General features: G+C 52.2%; 1 protein-coding gene across 1 annotated transcript; it reads right to left on the bottom strand.

Moving 5' to 3' along the window:
* Nucleotides 1-1,856: 1,856 nt before the first annotated feature.
* ALAD (aminolevulinate dehydratase) lies at nt 1,857-15,598 on the bottom strand. The gene is made up of 12 exons (XM_035132040.3): nt 15,561-15,598; nt 12,739-12,893; nt 11,916-11,966; nt 9,653-9,749; nt 9,360-9,495; nt 8,379-8,462; nt 7,305-7,393; nt 6,829-6,884; nt 5,959-6,046; nt 3,998-4,084; nt 3,748-3,877; nt 1,857-2,240 (listed from the first exon to the last, which is right to left on the bottom strand). Exons 2-12 carry the CDS (start codon nt 12,849-12,851, stop codon nt 2,173-2,175), a joined length of 999 nt encoding a protein of 332 aa, XP_034987931.2. The 5' UTR covers nt 12,852-12,893; nt 15,561-15,598; the 3' UTR covers nt 1,857-2,172.
* Nucleotides 15,599-16,746: the final 1,148 nt, after the last annotated feature.

Here is a 16,746-nt window from a genome sequence, read left to right as displayed (position 1 = left end):
CCAGAGAAAGTAAACAAAGTAATTTGAATACTTATTTCATGCCCGGAACGTGTCAAGTAATTAAGAGACTCTGAAGAAGTGCAGAGTTGCATTTCCCCTCTTCTGCAGCATACAGCACCTGTGCAGCAGGAGAGGATGGCAAGTGTGGCAGGAAGATTCAAGAACAATCAAGGAAACATTTAAACATTTCAGTGCATTGTCGTACTGTATCAAAATGCAATTTTTATTTGCAATCCCCCCCCCCGCCCCAAAATCAAGCACAGCTAGGCATTCTTTTTGTTTTCCAATGTATGTCTTATCAATACAAAATTGGGTATGGTGCAAGCAAATTTTTATTCTGTGGCCCAGATAAAGTTCGAGAACAACTGCTTTAAGGACTGTCATGTCATGTGCACATGTGAATGTGGTTTATGCCAGTGACCTTTATGCCCCTGGCTCAGCCTCTTTTGCTATTCAAAATAGATTATTATTATTTTAAAGATTAAACCCCCCCTCCTTCAAATTTGCTATGTTCTAATGTAGAGCACTGGTGGGTGTGGGGAGTGGCAGGATTCCACAACGATGTGTTATGCCCCCCCCCCCCCCACGGCAACAGGGTCCTCTTGCCTTCAGATCCTCTCTGCAGTGAGGCTCTCTGGCTTGCTCAGCACTTGAAAGCTGGCAGGGTACAAACTTGTGTTTATCATCCAATGCTGCCTCCTTAAAAACTGCTGCTGGGGTCGTCCTGCCTGAACATCCGTCTACTTTTCCCTGTGCCATTACTACCTTGCTTTATATCAAACTGATTTCATGCCAGCCGCCTTGTAGACTCTCTCTACAACACAGACCACAGAGAGAGGGAAGGCAAGGGCTAACATGTGGCTGAAACACATTCAACACATATTTGCACACTGAAGGGGACATTCCTTTAAAAACACCAGCTTGGCAGCACTCCCTGCTTGTCCCCCCCTCAGGCAACCCCCTTTCTTCTGTAGCCAATGTATTTTGTTCTAATATTCCCCCCTCCTCCAGCACCACCAAGTAACCATTTCTTTCCAGGAAACGTCAGAAAGTTTATTTATGCTCCAAGAGGTGTACTGATGATTACTTCCCAGCTTCACGGGTCAAAATCAGGAGGGTTGCCATGCATGTCAGCAGGTCTGGCTCCTGTGCTGATAAAAGCAGCAAGACGTGGGCGATGGAGAGGAGAAGCATTCCGTCGGGAAGTGGCACAGCCTCCTGTTATGCCAAAGCACAGGTTCCCCCCCCCCCACTCTTCCTGAGCAGCTAGTGACTGTTACCTGTGCAAATCAGGAGAGGGGGGAGACTGCAAACCAGGCTCCTTTCTTGTTTTGCTTTTTTTTTTCCTGGTGGGGCTCCTGCACCCTAAAGAGCTCCACAAGGTATAGGCACATTGCTATTTCCAGAATGGGAAGGAAGCATACACGTAAAGATTTGCCTGTGAATTTCACCTGTCCTGCATCAAGTTAAAGAAGATGCCGCCTTGGTTGAGAGTCCCAGAGGATCTGCACTCTCTGTTGCCTTGCTGCCTGTCTCCATCTGGCCCAGGAGGGTGGGGATCCTGACTGACTCCAGCTACAAAAGCTGAGGCTGCTGGGAAGGTGGGGGGTATACATCATGGCTTTTGGGAGAGGCATGGGGAGTAGTGGCTGGTTCCCGCCCCCACCTACAGTTGCGGGACGGCATGACATCACCCCCACCCCGCAGCATTAATGTGGGGAAGCAGCTGGGACAGTGTCCCAGGGTCCTTGCAGCACCAACAAGCCCTTCCCTCTTCCCCCTGTCACCTCCTAGGGCTCCAGGGTACCTCCTTGGGGGATCTTTCACCAAAGTGTTCTTTCCCAAAGCATAAATCGTTTTATGGAATATCTAACTTGATTTATGTTCAAATATTCTTTTCCAGCAACATTTTTTTAAAAACAACAACCCAGCAACAGATATTTTAAAAGTCATCTTGGTTGAGAATTAAAAGAAATCCTGGCTCCGGCCCTGGAATGCTAAGGGACCAAGGATTCGGTTGAAACAGCTCTTGGAGATGGCCACCCTTAGAGTAAAAGCATGTGAGGGGGGTTGGTACTATAGTTGTCCCCACACAACCATCTGCATGGTCTGTTCCACATGTTTCAAGACACTTCCGGGATTCTTATTCTTTGTTCCCAGGGAAGAGACTGCTCAGGCCTGCTCTTCCTTCAGCCACTGGAGCAGCTGAGGCACGTAGTAGGTGATGATGATATCAGCCCCTGGAAAGAGAATAGTTTCTTACTTTAAAAAAGGACCCACAATTTATTTGCAAATGCCTTCCCTCAATTTATTCTGCTTGCCTCCCAAAGTTCCGAGGGCAGCCCCCCTTAACTCATCTGCTTTTAGTCTCCTTCATTTCCTCTCTCTATCCTCCTGCTACTGCATGTGGAAATCCAATGAAGCTGAAAGTTGGAAGACTGGGGACAGATAAGAGAAAGCGCTTCTTCAGGCAAGGCAGGGTTAAACTCTGGAATGTGCTCCCCCAGGAGCCAGTGATGGCCACCAACTTGGGTGGCTTTAAAAGAGGATCAGAAAAGTTGTAGAGGGGAAGGCGATCTATCAGTGGCTAGTAGCCACAATGGCTGTGCTCTGCTAGAAACCACAGGAAGAGAGAGTGGCTGCTGTATCCCATAAGCAACTATTTGCAGAATACTGTATGAATATTTTCCCCTCAAGCTTATAAATGAAGAGCATTTGTGGACGATGCGGTTTTGCTTTCGAAAAATCCGATGGAGAGCCCATTTTCTCCACTTGCTCCTGAACAGGCTCTGTGGCACCAGGGAGCACAAAGTGACTGGAGGTGGCTGTGTGTCCCTCCAGGATCAGGGGCAGCAGGTCTCTGAGTCCCACTTGCTGCAGGGACGGGGGCGGTTCCACAAGGGGCAAAATTGCTGCTGCACAGGCTGTATTGTGCTGGTGGGCTTCCCGCCAAGCAGGCATGTGGTTGGATCACGGATGAACCTTTGGCCTGATCCAGCTGCAGGGCCCTTCCTACTGTCAGTTTTGCATTCTGTGGTACAGAAAGTATTGGTTTATCCCAATTGATTCAAGAGGGTTCGACAAGCTTCTCTGTGTGATACAAGCTGGAAGTTTCTAGCTAACAAGCAAGCTTCTATTCTGCCTGCAAACAGGAAGAAGGTCCCTGATGTTTGGGTTATTTCTTCAGAGAAGCTGAGCAGCTGGTTTAAAGTGGTTCTGTTAACTCTTTCACTCAAGGTCATGCTGACTAGAATAATAAGGCCAGAAGGAGCCTGGGTTTCACTTTCTGTCTCTCTATCCTTCTGGTGTGGTGTTCTCTATATACTATGCTAAGTATTAAGGTTTTATCTTTTTGTAAGTTTAAGTTAAGTCTGCTGCAACTGGATTGTTATTGACTGTGCTGAAGATGTATGGATTTGTGACTGTTATGCACATTTGCCTTCAGTAGTAAACTCTGCTGGATGAAGTTCATTGCCTCTGAGTTATTATTCGGAATCCTGCAACGTGTTTTAAGTTTTTACTCTGCTCTCTGTACGTTGGGGTCTGCTCTGGATCAATATGGAGCGGAATCAATGGCACCCATATGCCCAGCACTCCTGATTTCAGTACTTTCTGTAACCCTATCTGACGGAAATCGCTTAAGGGCGTCCCATGGAAGGTTTCGAGACCTGGGAGGGAGGGCCAGGGAAAAGACCCCTTTTGCCACAGGGGACGTCTTTCCCTGTGGCATTTCCCTTCCTCTCTCACCTGCTCTCCTGAACGCAGCCATGGCCTCCATCACCACAGCCTTCAAGTCAAAGGCCCCAGCTTGCGCTCCGTGCCACAACATGGCAAACTCTCCAGAGACGTGGTAGACGGCCAGCGGGTGGTTGGGATGCTGGAGAAGACACAGGTGCACATCAGCCAAGAGAGATGCCTTTCCAAGGTGCTGCCAAGGCCCACCCAGTGGGGGTGGGGGGTCTCCCCTCCCACCCATTCCAGGGAGCAGGGAGCTTACCTTGTCCTTCACCTCCCGCACGAGGTCAAGGTAAGGCATTCCTGGCTTGACCATCAGCATGTCTGCTCCCTCCCGCACGTCTCGGTCCTGGAAGGGGATGGCCATGTCCAGAGAAAAAGCACACAAGAGAGGGAGTTGGGAAAGTTTCAGAAAAGGGAAACGAAAATGATTGAGGGGTCGAACAATCAACAGGTTGCAGTGCTGGGGACTTCTGAGTTTCGAGCAAAGGCAAGGAAGAGGCAACATGACAGAATTTTACAAAACTGTACATGGCTTGGGGAAAGCTCCTTTTGAGTTTCCAAATAAGGCTGTTACCTCCCCATCCCCCACGCTTCATATTACGTTTAGGATTAGAATATCTTGAATTGGAAAGTAAGCTTATTTGGCTACATCCAAACACATTTTCAAGGATATAGATCTAGCTCATTCCTGTATGTTCACGGTTCATTCCAGCCCTGCATACAAACTCTACATTTAAATCACATGACTTAAAAGCACACGGCTTTAAGGAGGGTAGAAAAGCTGGAGCATGTGAAGAGGAGGGCAACCAAAATGAACAAGGGTCTGGAAACCAAGTGGGAGTTGGCGATGTTTAGCCTGGTAAAGAGGAGTCTGAGATGAGATACGAGGGCCACCTTCAAATATCTGAAGGGCCGTCACATGGAAAATGGAGCAAGCTTGTTTTCTGCTGCCCCAGAAGGTAGGGCCTGAACCAATGGGTTCAAATGACAAGAAATGAGCTTTTGATGGAGAAAAAACAGAGCCGTTTAACAGTTGAATGGACAGCCTTGGAAGGTGGTGGACTCTCCTTTCACAGGAGGTTTTTAAGCAGAGGTTGGATGGCCATCTGCATTGCAGGGGGTTGGATGAGATGGTACCAGTTGCTGGAAACCACAGTGAGGGGAGAAGGCTCTTGTGCTCGGATCCTGCTTGCAGGTTTTCGCGCAGGTACCTGATTGGCCCCTGTGAGAACAGGGTGCTGGGGTATAGGGGCCACTGGCCTCATCCCGCAGGCTCTTCTTATGCTATGGCAGACAGAGAATGGAGGCCTCGCTGGCAACTGCTTCAAACCAGGTCAGACCCTGGAGCCATCCGTGCTGCACCTCTGATGCAGGCCAGCTTTGGGGGCTACAGTCCAAGGAGCTTTTTATTTGCTACCATTTGATCACAGGGGAGGGAGAGAGGGGCCACGGGAGAAGAAAGCCAAGCCACTGTCCTCCAAAGCGGATTCTGCACGCAGATCAAGCCGGAGCACTGGGCTGCCCAAGGGCGGCTCGCTCTGGCCGGCTTCCAGGCACTCTCTAGGGAACTTCGGTCGAACCTGGGACTTGATAACAGGTCCAGAGCGCAGCCCACCGCTGAGGAAGGAGCCAGGGACAGGCTATTTCGGAGCCCGGCGAGCGTCTGGTTTTGCCGCGGCACCTCGAGGCGGGGTGGGCTGTTCCTGAGGAACTGGGGCAGAGCAGGGAGGAACGAAGGACACGCAGAGAGGCCTGGAGGTCGCTGGAGCCAAGGTAGAGCCCCCTAAGCAGCAGGCTCAGCCTTAATCTTTGTTTCTCAGACACACTAAATCCACTAAGAGGATCGCTGTGTTGAGTTGCAGGGAAGTCTGGGTTCATCCCACCAGCAGCCTCCTTCTCCTCTTCCACCCCCAGTAGTGCCTTCCCCCTGGTGCTCACAGCTGGAAGCTAAGACGGTAAGAATCACAAAGCTGTATAGAGTCTTTAGGGGGGACCCTGAGGTTCATCTAGTCCAACCCTCTGAAAAAAGGGAATCACAGCTAGTGATTTTGCACAGAATCGTACAATGGGAAGTGGAAAAGACCCCAAAGGGTGACCGAGTTCAACCCTGTGCAATGGCCACCCGACCTCTGCTTAAAAACGTCCAAGGAAGAAGCATTCACCTCCTCCTGGGGGGGTCTGTTCCCTCTTTCAGGGAATGGGGGGGGGATGACGACTCACCACAGCCCGCAAGGCCAAGCCCCGCGACCCCGGAGGGAGCTGGTAACACCGTCGGTCTCCAAAAGCAGGCTTGGACTGGGCTGCATCTCTGCGTGGAACCAGAAAGAAGGACAAAAAGGATCGAGCCTGTGAAATCACCCAGTAGACCTCCAAGTAGTGATGTACACTGGAACACACCTCCCATTAGCCAGGGTGGGTGGGACTTGCAGCCCAGCAACACCTGCTGGGCCACAAACTCCTGCAATTCGCCCTGTTCTCCCCTCCCCAGGGCTGATACAGCGTACGGTTCTGGTCGCCTCACCTCAAAATGGATATTGCAGATCTGGAGAAGGCTGAGAAAAGGGTCAGCCAAAACAATCAAGGGGATGAAGTGCCTCCCCTAAGAGGAAAGGCCGCAGCCTTTGGGATTTTTTAGTTTGGAGAAAAAACGGGGAAGAGGTGATATGGCAGAACTTTGCAAATCTAGGCCTGGTGTGGACAGAGGGAAGTTATTTCTCCCTCTCTCCTTGCGCTAGAATGGGTGGACATCCAGCAAAGCTGAACATTGGAAGATTCAGGACGGAAAAAGGAAAGTTCCGTAGTTAGTCTGTGGAACTCCCTCCCACAGGAGGCAGCCAGGGCTACCAACATGGATAGCTTTAAAAGAGGATTAATAAATTCATGGAGGAGGGGGCTGTTAATGGCTACAAGCTCAGGCTCCGCAGCTGAATGCAGCCATGCTTCTGAATCCCAGTTGCTGGAAACCATGGGTAGGGAGTATGTCCTGGTGTTCAAATCCTGCCTGTGGGTTTCAGTCACTGTGAGAACAGGATGCTGGACTAGATGGGCCATTGGCCTGACCCAGCCTCACGGCTCTTCGCATTTTCTCACCTGAAGGGGCCGTAGAAGCAGGAAGCAAACTTGGCGCTGTAGCTCAAGACGGAAACCTGCAGCCGACACGGAGGAAAGTTGAGGGTGGTTTGCTGTCTAAAGGGCTTTAAAAATAAATAAAACCCACACAGGGTTGCCTGCCCCCTGCCTGCCAGGCCCCTCACAATCTCTCCTGAGGGGGCACAGGGAGGGAATCACATCCATTCCCCTCCACCCCCCAATCTGCGGCCCTGCAGGGCCATCAAGGTAAAGTCGTTGCCATGGCAACCTCAGAGGGCCTCCAGTCGGCCTAGTAATGGCACCATGACCCTCAAGGGTTATACCTGCTGGACAACAGGCATGCCGAGCCACAGGAACACTCCGCCCATGCTCAGAGGCACCACTGCGTGTGAATTAATTATTCTCTTCTAGGGCACTGCAAATGGGCTCTGTAAGAAGGTCTGCCAAGGGAGGGTGCGGGCTCGTCCCTGGCTCACCTTGTTGCCCAAGTCGTTGGAGACCAAGGCCTGCTTGATGGCACCGATGCGCCCGTCCATCATATCCGAGGGGGCCACAATATGGCATCCTGGAGGAGGAAGACGGGTGGTGGCTCAGGGGAGCTGAGGGTGGGCCACCGCCGGAAACGGGCTGGCAAAGAGGAGTGGTGGGAGCCACCAGCCAGGGAACCCCCAAAGAAGGAAGGCTCAGAGCAGGGGGATTGGTGGTGGGACATGGAGGAGAGGTCGGAGGGAGAAGATTGGTGGGAGAAGGTGTCAGAAGCTGAAGGGGCAACAAGGTTTGGTGAGCAGGGAGAGATGGTGACGGGGAGCAGTTCAGACTCTGAGGCTGAAGCAGAGGAGGGGCGTCAAGAGGTTGCTGAAGAACCCAGGGAGTCTCCCTCTCCTGCTGCAACAAGCTCCCCTCCCGCTGGTCTCCAATAGCATGCAGGAGGGCAGAACAGAGGCCAGAGGTGTGCAAACACAGTCTGAGACTGCCTGGGAAACTTCTGGGAGAGGAGGAGCCTTAAAGGTGGTAGAAGGCCTTCAGTCCTGGCACCTGCTCCATAGGGGCAAGACCTGCTGGGAAAGGGTTGCTGTATGCCGTTTCCTAGAATAAAGAGTTAACTTCATTGGCATCAGAGATCCGCATCCTTTCTTGGTGACTTGCATCTGACTCCAGCCCTGATAGACGGACTCCCTTGGCCGCCAGCTCCCCCAGGAGCCCACCCACCACACAAAAGGAGCCACCCAGCCCAAGCAACCTCAGAGGAGCCATGCTCAATCAGGGCAAAGGCCTCTCTCCTCACCTAGCAACAGCCCCCAAACAGCTGCCATTCCGAGGTAGACTGCCCCTGAACCTGGAGGTTCTGCTTAATGTCATAACCAAGAGTTGCCTCCCCCTCAGAGTTTTGCCCTAACTAATCCAACTTTTACACTCCCTCAGCTAAGCAGCCACTGCCACTTCCTGCAGCAGAGAGACCTGTCGTTCAGTCTCATGTCCGTCGGGAGTGTCATTCCTGCAGCACCTGTGCAGTGCCTTTGATGGGGCTCGGCAGCCACCTGTGCTCTCACCTGCCTCGGCATAGGCCAGAGCCACCTCAGCCAGCCTCTGGCAGCTGGTCTCGTTCTGGAGGGTGCCATCTTCCCGAAGAATGCCTGAAAGGGCAAGGGCAGCAGTCAAGATTCTGGGGGTCCAATTTTCCCTATTCCACCCCCCAACACACACACGCACTGCCCCCCAAATTCCACTGGTGTCCACGACGCCTCTTCGAAGCAAACACCAGAAGCAAAACAGGAAAACCTTGTTTCACCCATGCATTGTTTAAAAAGTATGCTGTAGTGACATAATAGCAGCCATATTTCTAGTCCTCCCCAAACTGCGGCATCCCCAAACTGCGGCATCCCCAAACTGCGGCCCTCCAGATGTTTTGGCCTACAGCTCCCATGATCCCTAGCTAACAGGACCAGTGGTCAGGGATGATGGGAATTATAGTCCCAAACATCTGGAGGGCCGAAGTTTGGGGATGACTGCTCAAGAGCATGGGTAGGCAACCTAAGGCCTAGGGGCCAGATCCGGCCCAATCACCTTCTCAATCCGGCCTGCGAACGGTCTGGGAATCAGCATGATTTTACATGAGTATAATGTGTCCTTTTATTTAAAATGCATCTCTGGGTTATTTGTGGGGCATAGGAATTCGTTCATTCCCCCCCCCCCTTCAAAATATAGTCTGTTCCCCCACATGGTCTGAGGGACAGTGGAACGGCCCCTTGCTGAAAATGTTTGCTGTCTCAAGAGAGAAAAAGTGCGTGTGAGAGAGAGGCGGGGGGGGGGGGAGCCTTAGGAGCCTGAGTAGGAGATACAGCCTGCAAGAGGCGCAGCATCAATGCACTGAATAAGATCTTGCTTCCCTTACATCCCACAAAAAACCCCAGGAGACCCAGGTTTGGGAAACCCTGATTTAATGCAATATACACAGCAGAATTTGAGGGGCTCTCCCTCTCCCCTAGGCCCTGTGACAAGAAGAGCTCCTGCTCCCCTCCGGCAGCACTTACCACAGTGCCCGTGGGAGGTGTAAGGGCACAGGCAGACATCGCAGGCGATCAGCAGCTCAGGGAACAAGGCACGGATCGTGGCAATGGCCTGGATCACGGGGGTGTCCTTGGCATCGGCCGCAGATCCACGCTCGTCCTGCGGTGGGGGGGGGGCAGGCAGGCAGGAGGAAGGTGGTTAAACTGCAGCTGGCAACATGGTTAAACTGCAGCCAGGTGCACGATTCGCGGGTGGAGGCTAATCTAATTTAACATATGACTGAAACTGCCAAGGTGCCTCCACCCCCTTTACCCACCTTGATGGCTCGGCTTGGGACCCCAAAAATCAGAATGCACTTCAGGCCATCAGCCACAAGGGGACGCAGCATCTCCTCCAGCCTGTTGACCCCATAACTGTGCGGGGGGGGGGGGGAGAGAGAGAGAGAGAGAGAGAGAGAGAGCGCAAATGAGGTTGATGAGCAAAGCAATAGGGTCACATAGGCACTGAGAAGCTGCTTCCCCCCCACCCCCGGTGGGACCCTATGTCTCAGCAAGTGGCATGGATCAAGCCCACTGCCTTAGTAAGGAAAGCAAGGCTGCTGGATCAGCCCCAAGTGGCTCCATCTAGTCCAGGGGTAGGCAACCTAAGGCCCAAGGGCCGGATGCGGCCCAATAGCCTTCTCAATCCAGCCCATGGACGGTCCAGGAATCAGCATGTTTTTACATGAGTAGAATGTGTCATTTTATTTAAAATGTATCTCTGGATTATTTGTGGGGCACAGGAATTCATTCATTCCCCCCCCCAAATATATAGTCCAGCCCACCACATGGTCTGAGGGACGGTGGACCGGCCCATGGCTGAAAAAGGTTGCTGACCCCTGATCTAGTCCTCTGTCTGGTTCTGCCATGGAGGCCAGGCAGATGTCCAAACCCCATCCCCAAAAGCAGAACATGAGGGCAGAAGCCCCCTCCACCCCAGTTATTTGCCTCCACCACCTGGCAGTTTTAAGGTATGCTGCCTCGGGACGTGGATGTTCCACTTAGTTTTTATCAGGCATGTCAGGTCAAACAGATAAGAGGGGCACCAGGGGGCAACCAGATGGGAAGCCTGGCAAGCAGGATAGCATGGCATCCCTGGGCTCCCCGCTCCTCAGCCAGTGGCATCACTGGAACCCAGCTCCTGAAGCTGCAAGTTGTGTCACGCAGTGACTGATAGCCCCTTGCATTCTTCTCTTTTTCTTCATTTTGAAAATACGGTAGTTTGTATTAGGTTTTCAAGAAGAAGCAACTGCAGAAGCAGAGAAGTTGTCCGTTGGCTTAAGTAGGCCGATTCCATTGCATTACACTGCTGTGTCCCGTCCCCCCCTCAAGGTACACACAACCACTATAGCAAAAATCCCTTCCTCCTCAGGACAGTGTGAGGTTTAGGGCAGTTCTCCACATAAGCCAAGGGGGCGCAAAACCACCACCATCAAAATAGCAGTAATACCTATGTTTATAAGGGGACTTACTGAGTAATACCTATGTTTATAAGGGGACTTACTGGTAGGGACGCGGGTGGCGCTGTGGGTTAAACCACAGAGCCTAGGGCTTGCCGATCAGAAGGTCGGCGGTTCAAATCCCCGAGATGGGGTGAGCTCCCATTGCTCGGTTCCAGCTCCTGTCAACCTTGCAGTTCGAAAGCACGTCAAAGTGCAAGTAGATAAATAGGTACAGCGGGAAGGTAAATGGCGTTTCCGTGTGCTGCTCTGGTTCGCCAGAAGCGGCTTTGTCATGCTGGCCACATGACCTGGAAGCTGTACGCTGACTCCCTCGGCCAATAACACGAGATGAGCGCCACAACCCCAGAGTCAGTCACAACTGGACCTAATGGTCAGGGGTCCCTTTACCTTTACTGAGGAGAAACACAACTCTACCAAAAGGAATTATTGTATGAAAATAAGAAAGGGAAGGGAGGGAAGGCACCATATTTTGTCCTCCTCCAGGGCACCATATTACCAAAGTCCACCCCTGGTCAGACCAGCTGCTTCCCTTGGAGAAACTTTCTCAGGTCAAAGCCACAGCCCCACAGAGCAGCAAAGGCTCCCAAGCCATGAGAAGGCCGGGCCGGGCACAGCACTCTGTCCCCCCAGCCCAATGAGTGGGCCAAGGCCTGGGGTGGACCTTGTTATCTCTCATCTCCAAGCTGCAACCGCAACAAAAGTGCTTTTATCTTGGGAAGGCACGGTGGGGTGGAGGCAAGCATCAGCTTCTGGCTCTGCCCATCGGGAGCTTTTATCTCGCGGGGCCCAGAGAAGTCTGGGGCAAAGGCAGCTGGAAACAGGAGCACATGCCTGCCCTTCCGCTGGGGTTTGAGATGCAATGAGCTGCATTGACTCAGGCAGGCAATATGGGGAAGAAAAAAATGAACTGAGGTTTGTATACAAAAAGTGCCAACTTCAGCCCCCCGCCCCCAGCTCTCGGGTAGGACTGGGGAGGTGCCTCCCCACAACCCTTTCAGGAATCAACAATGCTGGGCTGGGCAGATCCAGGGTTGGCTCAGCGTAAGGCAGTTCCCTACATTTCGACGTGTTCACTTACCGGGCTTGACCAGGCAGGCTAGCAATGGGCTCCACGGCATCTGGGCTGTCCCTGAAAGAGTTAAACAGGGGAAGTGGGAGCTGGAGAGGATCCTGGCAGCCAGAGACGGCCAGAGACAGGCTCAGCGCCAAGGGACATTCCTTTGCCATCACCTGACAGTGCCATTGTTGTGGGAACCCTGCAGCCCCCAGGAAAATAGAGGGTTGCCAACCGCCTCCCAAACCAGGAATAGGGGGTTTTCTAGGTTGGGAGGCTTTGTGCCCCAAGAGAAGGCGGTGCTGCAGTTTGCAGAAAGGCAGAAGAGAAGAGAACCCCAAGGATAAGTCAGAACTGTGGCTAATAGCCAGGGATCAGGAAACAAGCTCACAAGGTGGCTGTAGGCAAGCCGTGGTCCCTCAGCCCCTGACCACCCTACAAATATGGAGTTAAAGATACTGCCCTGCCCTGTGGGATCACCAAATGCTAAAATTAATATTTATTAATATTATTATTACTTATTAAATTTGTATACCGCCCAATGCCCGCAGATCTCAGGGCGGTTCACAACACCAAATTGCAACACGGAAATGCAAACTGCATGATAAAAATAAGAACAAAAGCAAACCAATAATCCCTTTCCCACGACAGATTTAAAAGGGCATCAGATGCCTGTCAGCCAAAGGCCTGGTTAAAGAGGAACATTTTTGCCTGGCGCCTAAAGGTGTACCATAAAGGTGCCAGGCGGGAATTGAGGACGTCAGAAAAGACCCAACTGGCTCAGACCCAGCAGGGCCCAACTAACCCAAGCCGGACACCCCAGTTAGGAAATGGCCGAGAAACTCACGTCACAAAGATGGGGTAGATGAGGTTGGCTGCGCGGAAGCTAGCGGCCGTCGCCTGCCACAAGCGGAGGATGGGGTGAAAGTAGCCACTGTGCAAGAGGGACTCGGCCTGCATCTCGAGGTCTCGCCAGCCGCTGGGCCACAGGAGGAAAGGGCTCTGGGAAGCAGAGAGGCAGCGGCAGTTTTAGAGGGGTGACTTCTCATGCTGCCGGGGGTGCCACTGCCCAGGCACCGCAGAGGACTCTGGGAGATGCCCCCTATGCATGCCCAACTCCTGGTGAGCGCCATGCAAAGAAATGAGAGTGACGTCAAGCAAGTGCAGAGCGCAACCCTATCCCACCCCACTGATCAGCCACAATTGGTCTGAGTATGCCTGGTACTGGGTGCAAGGAAGGACAACATAACTTAAGAGGGAAATCTGAAGTTCCAGCAGCTGGAAACTGCACGAGGGGAGAGTGCTGCCCTTACACTCAGTTCCTGCTTGTGGGTTTCCCATAATGAGCACATGGCCTGCCAACTGTGAGAACAGGAGGCTGGATGAGTTGAGTCCCTTTGGGGCCAGGCTCTTCTTATGGAACCTCTAGGGGCAGAGGCAGTCTATCTGGATTTATAAGGTTCTTTGGGGCCCCTGGTAGAACTGGATTCTAGGCTAGGTGGGTCCTCTTCAGTCTGATCCAAAGAGCCTCGGGGCTCTTCCTGTGTTCTCATGAAAGAGCATGCTTTAGGGCAGGCACCCCCAAACTACGGCCCTCCAGATGTTTTGGCCTACAACTCCCATGATCCCTAGCTGACAGGACCAGTGGTCAGGGATGGTGGGAATTGTAGTCCAAAACATCTGGAGGGCCGAAGTTTGGGGATGCCTGCTTTAGGGATTAAAAACCAGAGGTTCTACTTTGAAGGGGTATTTGGATTTTTGTCGGTGGTTCTGAAAACGAGGAAGACAATCTCTCTCCTGGCACCCTGAAGCCTGGGAGAAGAGGCCGCTTAATAATCTCTCATCTGAGGGTGGCAAATTCCTCCGTAGCAAGATGAAACGGGTTGGGTGGTGCAATTGGCCCACGCATGACATGAGGAGAGGCAGGTTGCCAGAGGCAAGAGCAAAAAGGCAGCCAGGGCTCTAATCCCGGTGGAGGAGGGCTCTTTTTTGGGCTTCAGTTCAAGAGGCAGTAAAAGCCCAGCAGGTTTATCAGGCCAAAAGCCCACGCAGCCCACCGGCCTCCTTTCCACACACCCGCCAACCAGGGGCTTCCAGGGAGCCCTAAGCAGGCCATAAAGGTAACAAGGACTTGAGCATGTAAGTCTCACTGAGCGGTCAGGGTAGGTAACGGCAGATCTCCACTCCTCCGTGCATTTCAAAGCCTCCTAAGGCAGTGGCCGTCACCAGGAATTGTGGCAAGGAGTTCTGTAAGCCACTATTGTGTTGCGTAAAAAAAAGTCCTTCCTTTGGGTGCCTGGAACCAAGTCGGATCTGCTCAACTCTGAGCTTGAGCGTCACAAGAGAGCTGATCTCATGTTCACCGAGCACAAAGCGGCTCTCTGCAGAAAATGTTACAAAGGGAACCAGCCCCCGGGGTTCAAACTCCTGGAACCTTAGGGCTCCAGTCACCTTCTCTGAGCCTAACCTAACTCACAATTTAATGAGGACTAGGACTTGGGAGTGACCCGAGTTCAGATCCTGCCCCCTCTCCCCAAAACCAGTCCTTAAGCTCCTTAGGTGACCTTGTTGTGTGGGGGAGGGAGTGGTTGCCTCTCTCAGCCTAACCCACCTCACAGGGCTGTTGTGAGAATGCAATGCATAAGGGGAGGGGCGGAGAGACGTTGAGCAAGCCTTGGGCCGCATGTATGAAGCAATAAGGAAAACAGAAGTGCCTGGTTATAGAAGCTGACCTCCCTCCCAGGTAAAGTCGCAGGAGCAGACCTTTTATAAAACGAATGGAGCTTGAGCTGCAGGCCCTAGAATCCCGAAAGAGCCCCAGAAGCGACTTGAGTCCACATTCCTTTTAAAAAGTGGGTCCAGCTGACCCGATTTGAGTCACATGACTCAAATCCATTAATTTTGGGTGATATCTATTTGGACAATCCCTAAGTTTGAGAGTCAGTAGCACAGATGTCGTAAAGGCGGTAAGTTGGCCATTCTGCTGAGGAGTGCTTAAATTCTTTCTGCATATTGTCTCCAGAAAAATGACTTTGCAAGGGAGCTATCAGGATGTGAAAAAGCAGCTCGAAAAAGCAGAAAAAAGAATGGTAGAATCATAGAATGGTCAAGTTGGAAGGGACCCGAGGGTCATTTAGTCCAGGCATCCCCAAACTTCGGCCCTCCAGATGTTTTGGACTACAATTCCCATCATCCCTGACCACTGGTCCTGTTAGCTAGGGATCATAGGAGTTGTAGGCCAAAACATCTGGAGGGCCGCAGTTTGGGGATGCCTGATCTAGTCCAACCTCCTCAAGGCAGGAACTTTTTGCCCAACGTGGGGCTTAAAAACTTTCATTCACCCCAGTGACTTTGGCGAGTGAGATAATCCAGAACAGCCATTTTAATCAAAATCTAAGATGTTGTAGTTAATTTTAAAAAATAATAATGCAGCGATCTGTCGTGGAACAACCCCATTGAAGAAGGTCACAGGGGAGACCTCTTTGCTTAAGGGCTCCCCCAGCCCAGTTCGAGCTTCAGCCCCCCCCCCCATAGGTCCGCCACTGCCTAGCAGGGGCTGCGGGCCATTGCAGCCCGCAGCCACTTCCTTCCGCTTTCTGGAGCCCGAGGATCTGCCGGAGCAAAGCTCAGATCCAGCCCCCTCTCCCTGCCCGGGAAGGCGATCCTCACCTGCTTGTTCTGCCGCGGCTCGCTCACGCGGGAGCAGTGTCAGCTGTTTTCCCGGCAGCCCTCGCGGGAAGCCACCTCGTTTGCATAGCCACGCCCCCCAAGAAAAACTTCAGCGCGTCGCGTCCGCGAGGGAAGCAACACGCTCCTCCCCCGCTTGGGTGGCCACGCTTCTTGATTGCAAATACCAGGACTGGGCGGGGTCAATGGCGGGCCTACGTTTTTTTGCGTGGGCGGGGCTGACTCCATCTGGCAGCTTCCTATCACAACCAAGCAACAGAGGTGCCAAGGCCCTGGGTGCCCGATCACCCACAAATTTCGGTGCCAGGGCCATGCACGCTGCATGGCACCCACGGCCCCGGCTGAGCGCAGTGAAGGTGTTTTTCTGGTGCTGTAGATTATTATTTCTGCGGTAAAGCTGGGAGAGACCCTTCTGTCGGTCACCAGCCCGTCTTAGCATCCCTGCCAGTCAGAGGGTGAATGAAGGACAGTGCTAATGGCCGGTCTTCAGCCACCGGATTGTCAGCCCAGGCAGCCTGGGATTCTGCAAAAGTTTATAATTGCTGGTTTGTGACATGTAGCAGCACCAGCAGCACGGTTTTTCAACACATCTGACTCTGGTATTTGTTATTAACCATCATGTTCCGCCTCAAGCAAAGCAGAAAGCAGGGAAATTAGAATGCTGATCAAGAATGAACACACATATATATCGAAAAAGCAGCAAAATAAAAATAATAGATCTACAAATACAGAAGAAAAGAAAAGCAGTATATCTGAAAGGAGGGGGGGGACAAACATGGTATTTGGAAGCAGGTAAAGGTAAAGGGGTCCTGCCAACCTAGCAGTTCGAAAGCACGTCAAAATGCAAGTAGATAAATAGGAACCACTACAGCGGGAAGGTAAACGGCGTTTCCATGTGCTGCTCTGGTTTGCCAGAAGCGGCTTTGTCATGCTGGCCACATGACCTGGAAGCTGTACGCCGGCTCCCTTGGCCAATAATGCGAGATGAGCGCGCAACCCCAGAGTCGGTCACGACTGGACCTAATGGTCAGGGGTCCCTTTACCTTTACCTTCCTACCTATTTATCTAGGTACTTGCACTTCGTGCTTGTGAACTGCTAGGTTGGCAGGATTGGAAGCAGTTACTGTGCACTCCTAATAATGTGTTAAAAGTTACTTCTTACTATTCC

This window comes from Zootoca vivipara, chromosome 13 (assembly GCF_965207765.1).
Source record: "Zootoca vivipara chromosome 13, rZooViv2.hap1.1, whole genome shotgun sequence".
Lineage (NCBI taxonomy): Eukaryota > Metazoa > Chordata > Lepidosauria > Squamata > Lacertidae > Zootoca > Zootoca vivipara.
The sequence above is the reverse complement of the archived record's forward strand: the minus strand, read 5'-3'. Positions and strand labels throughout refer to the sequence as shown.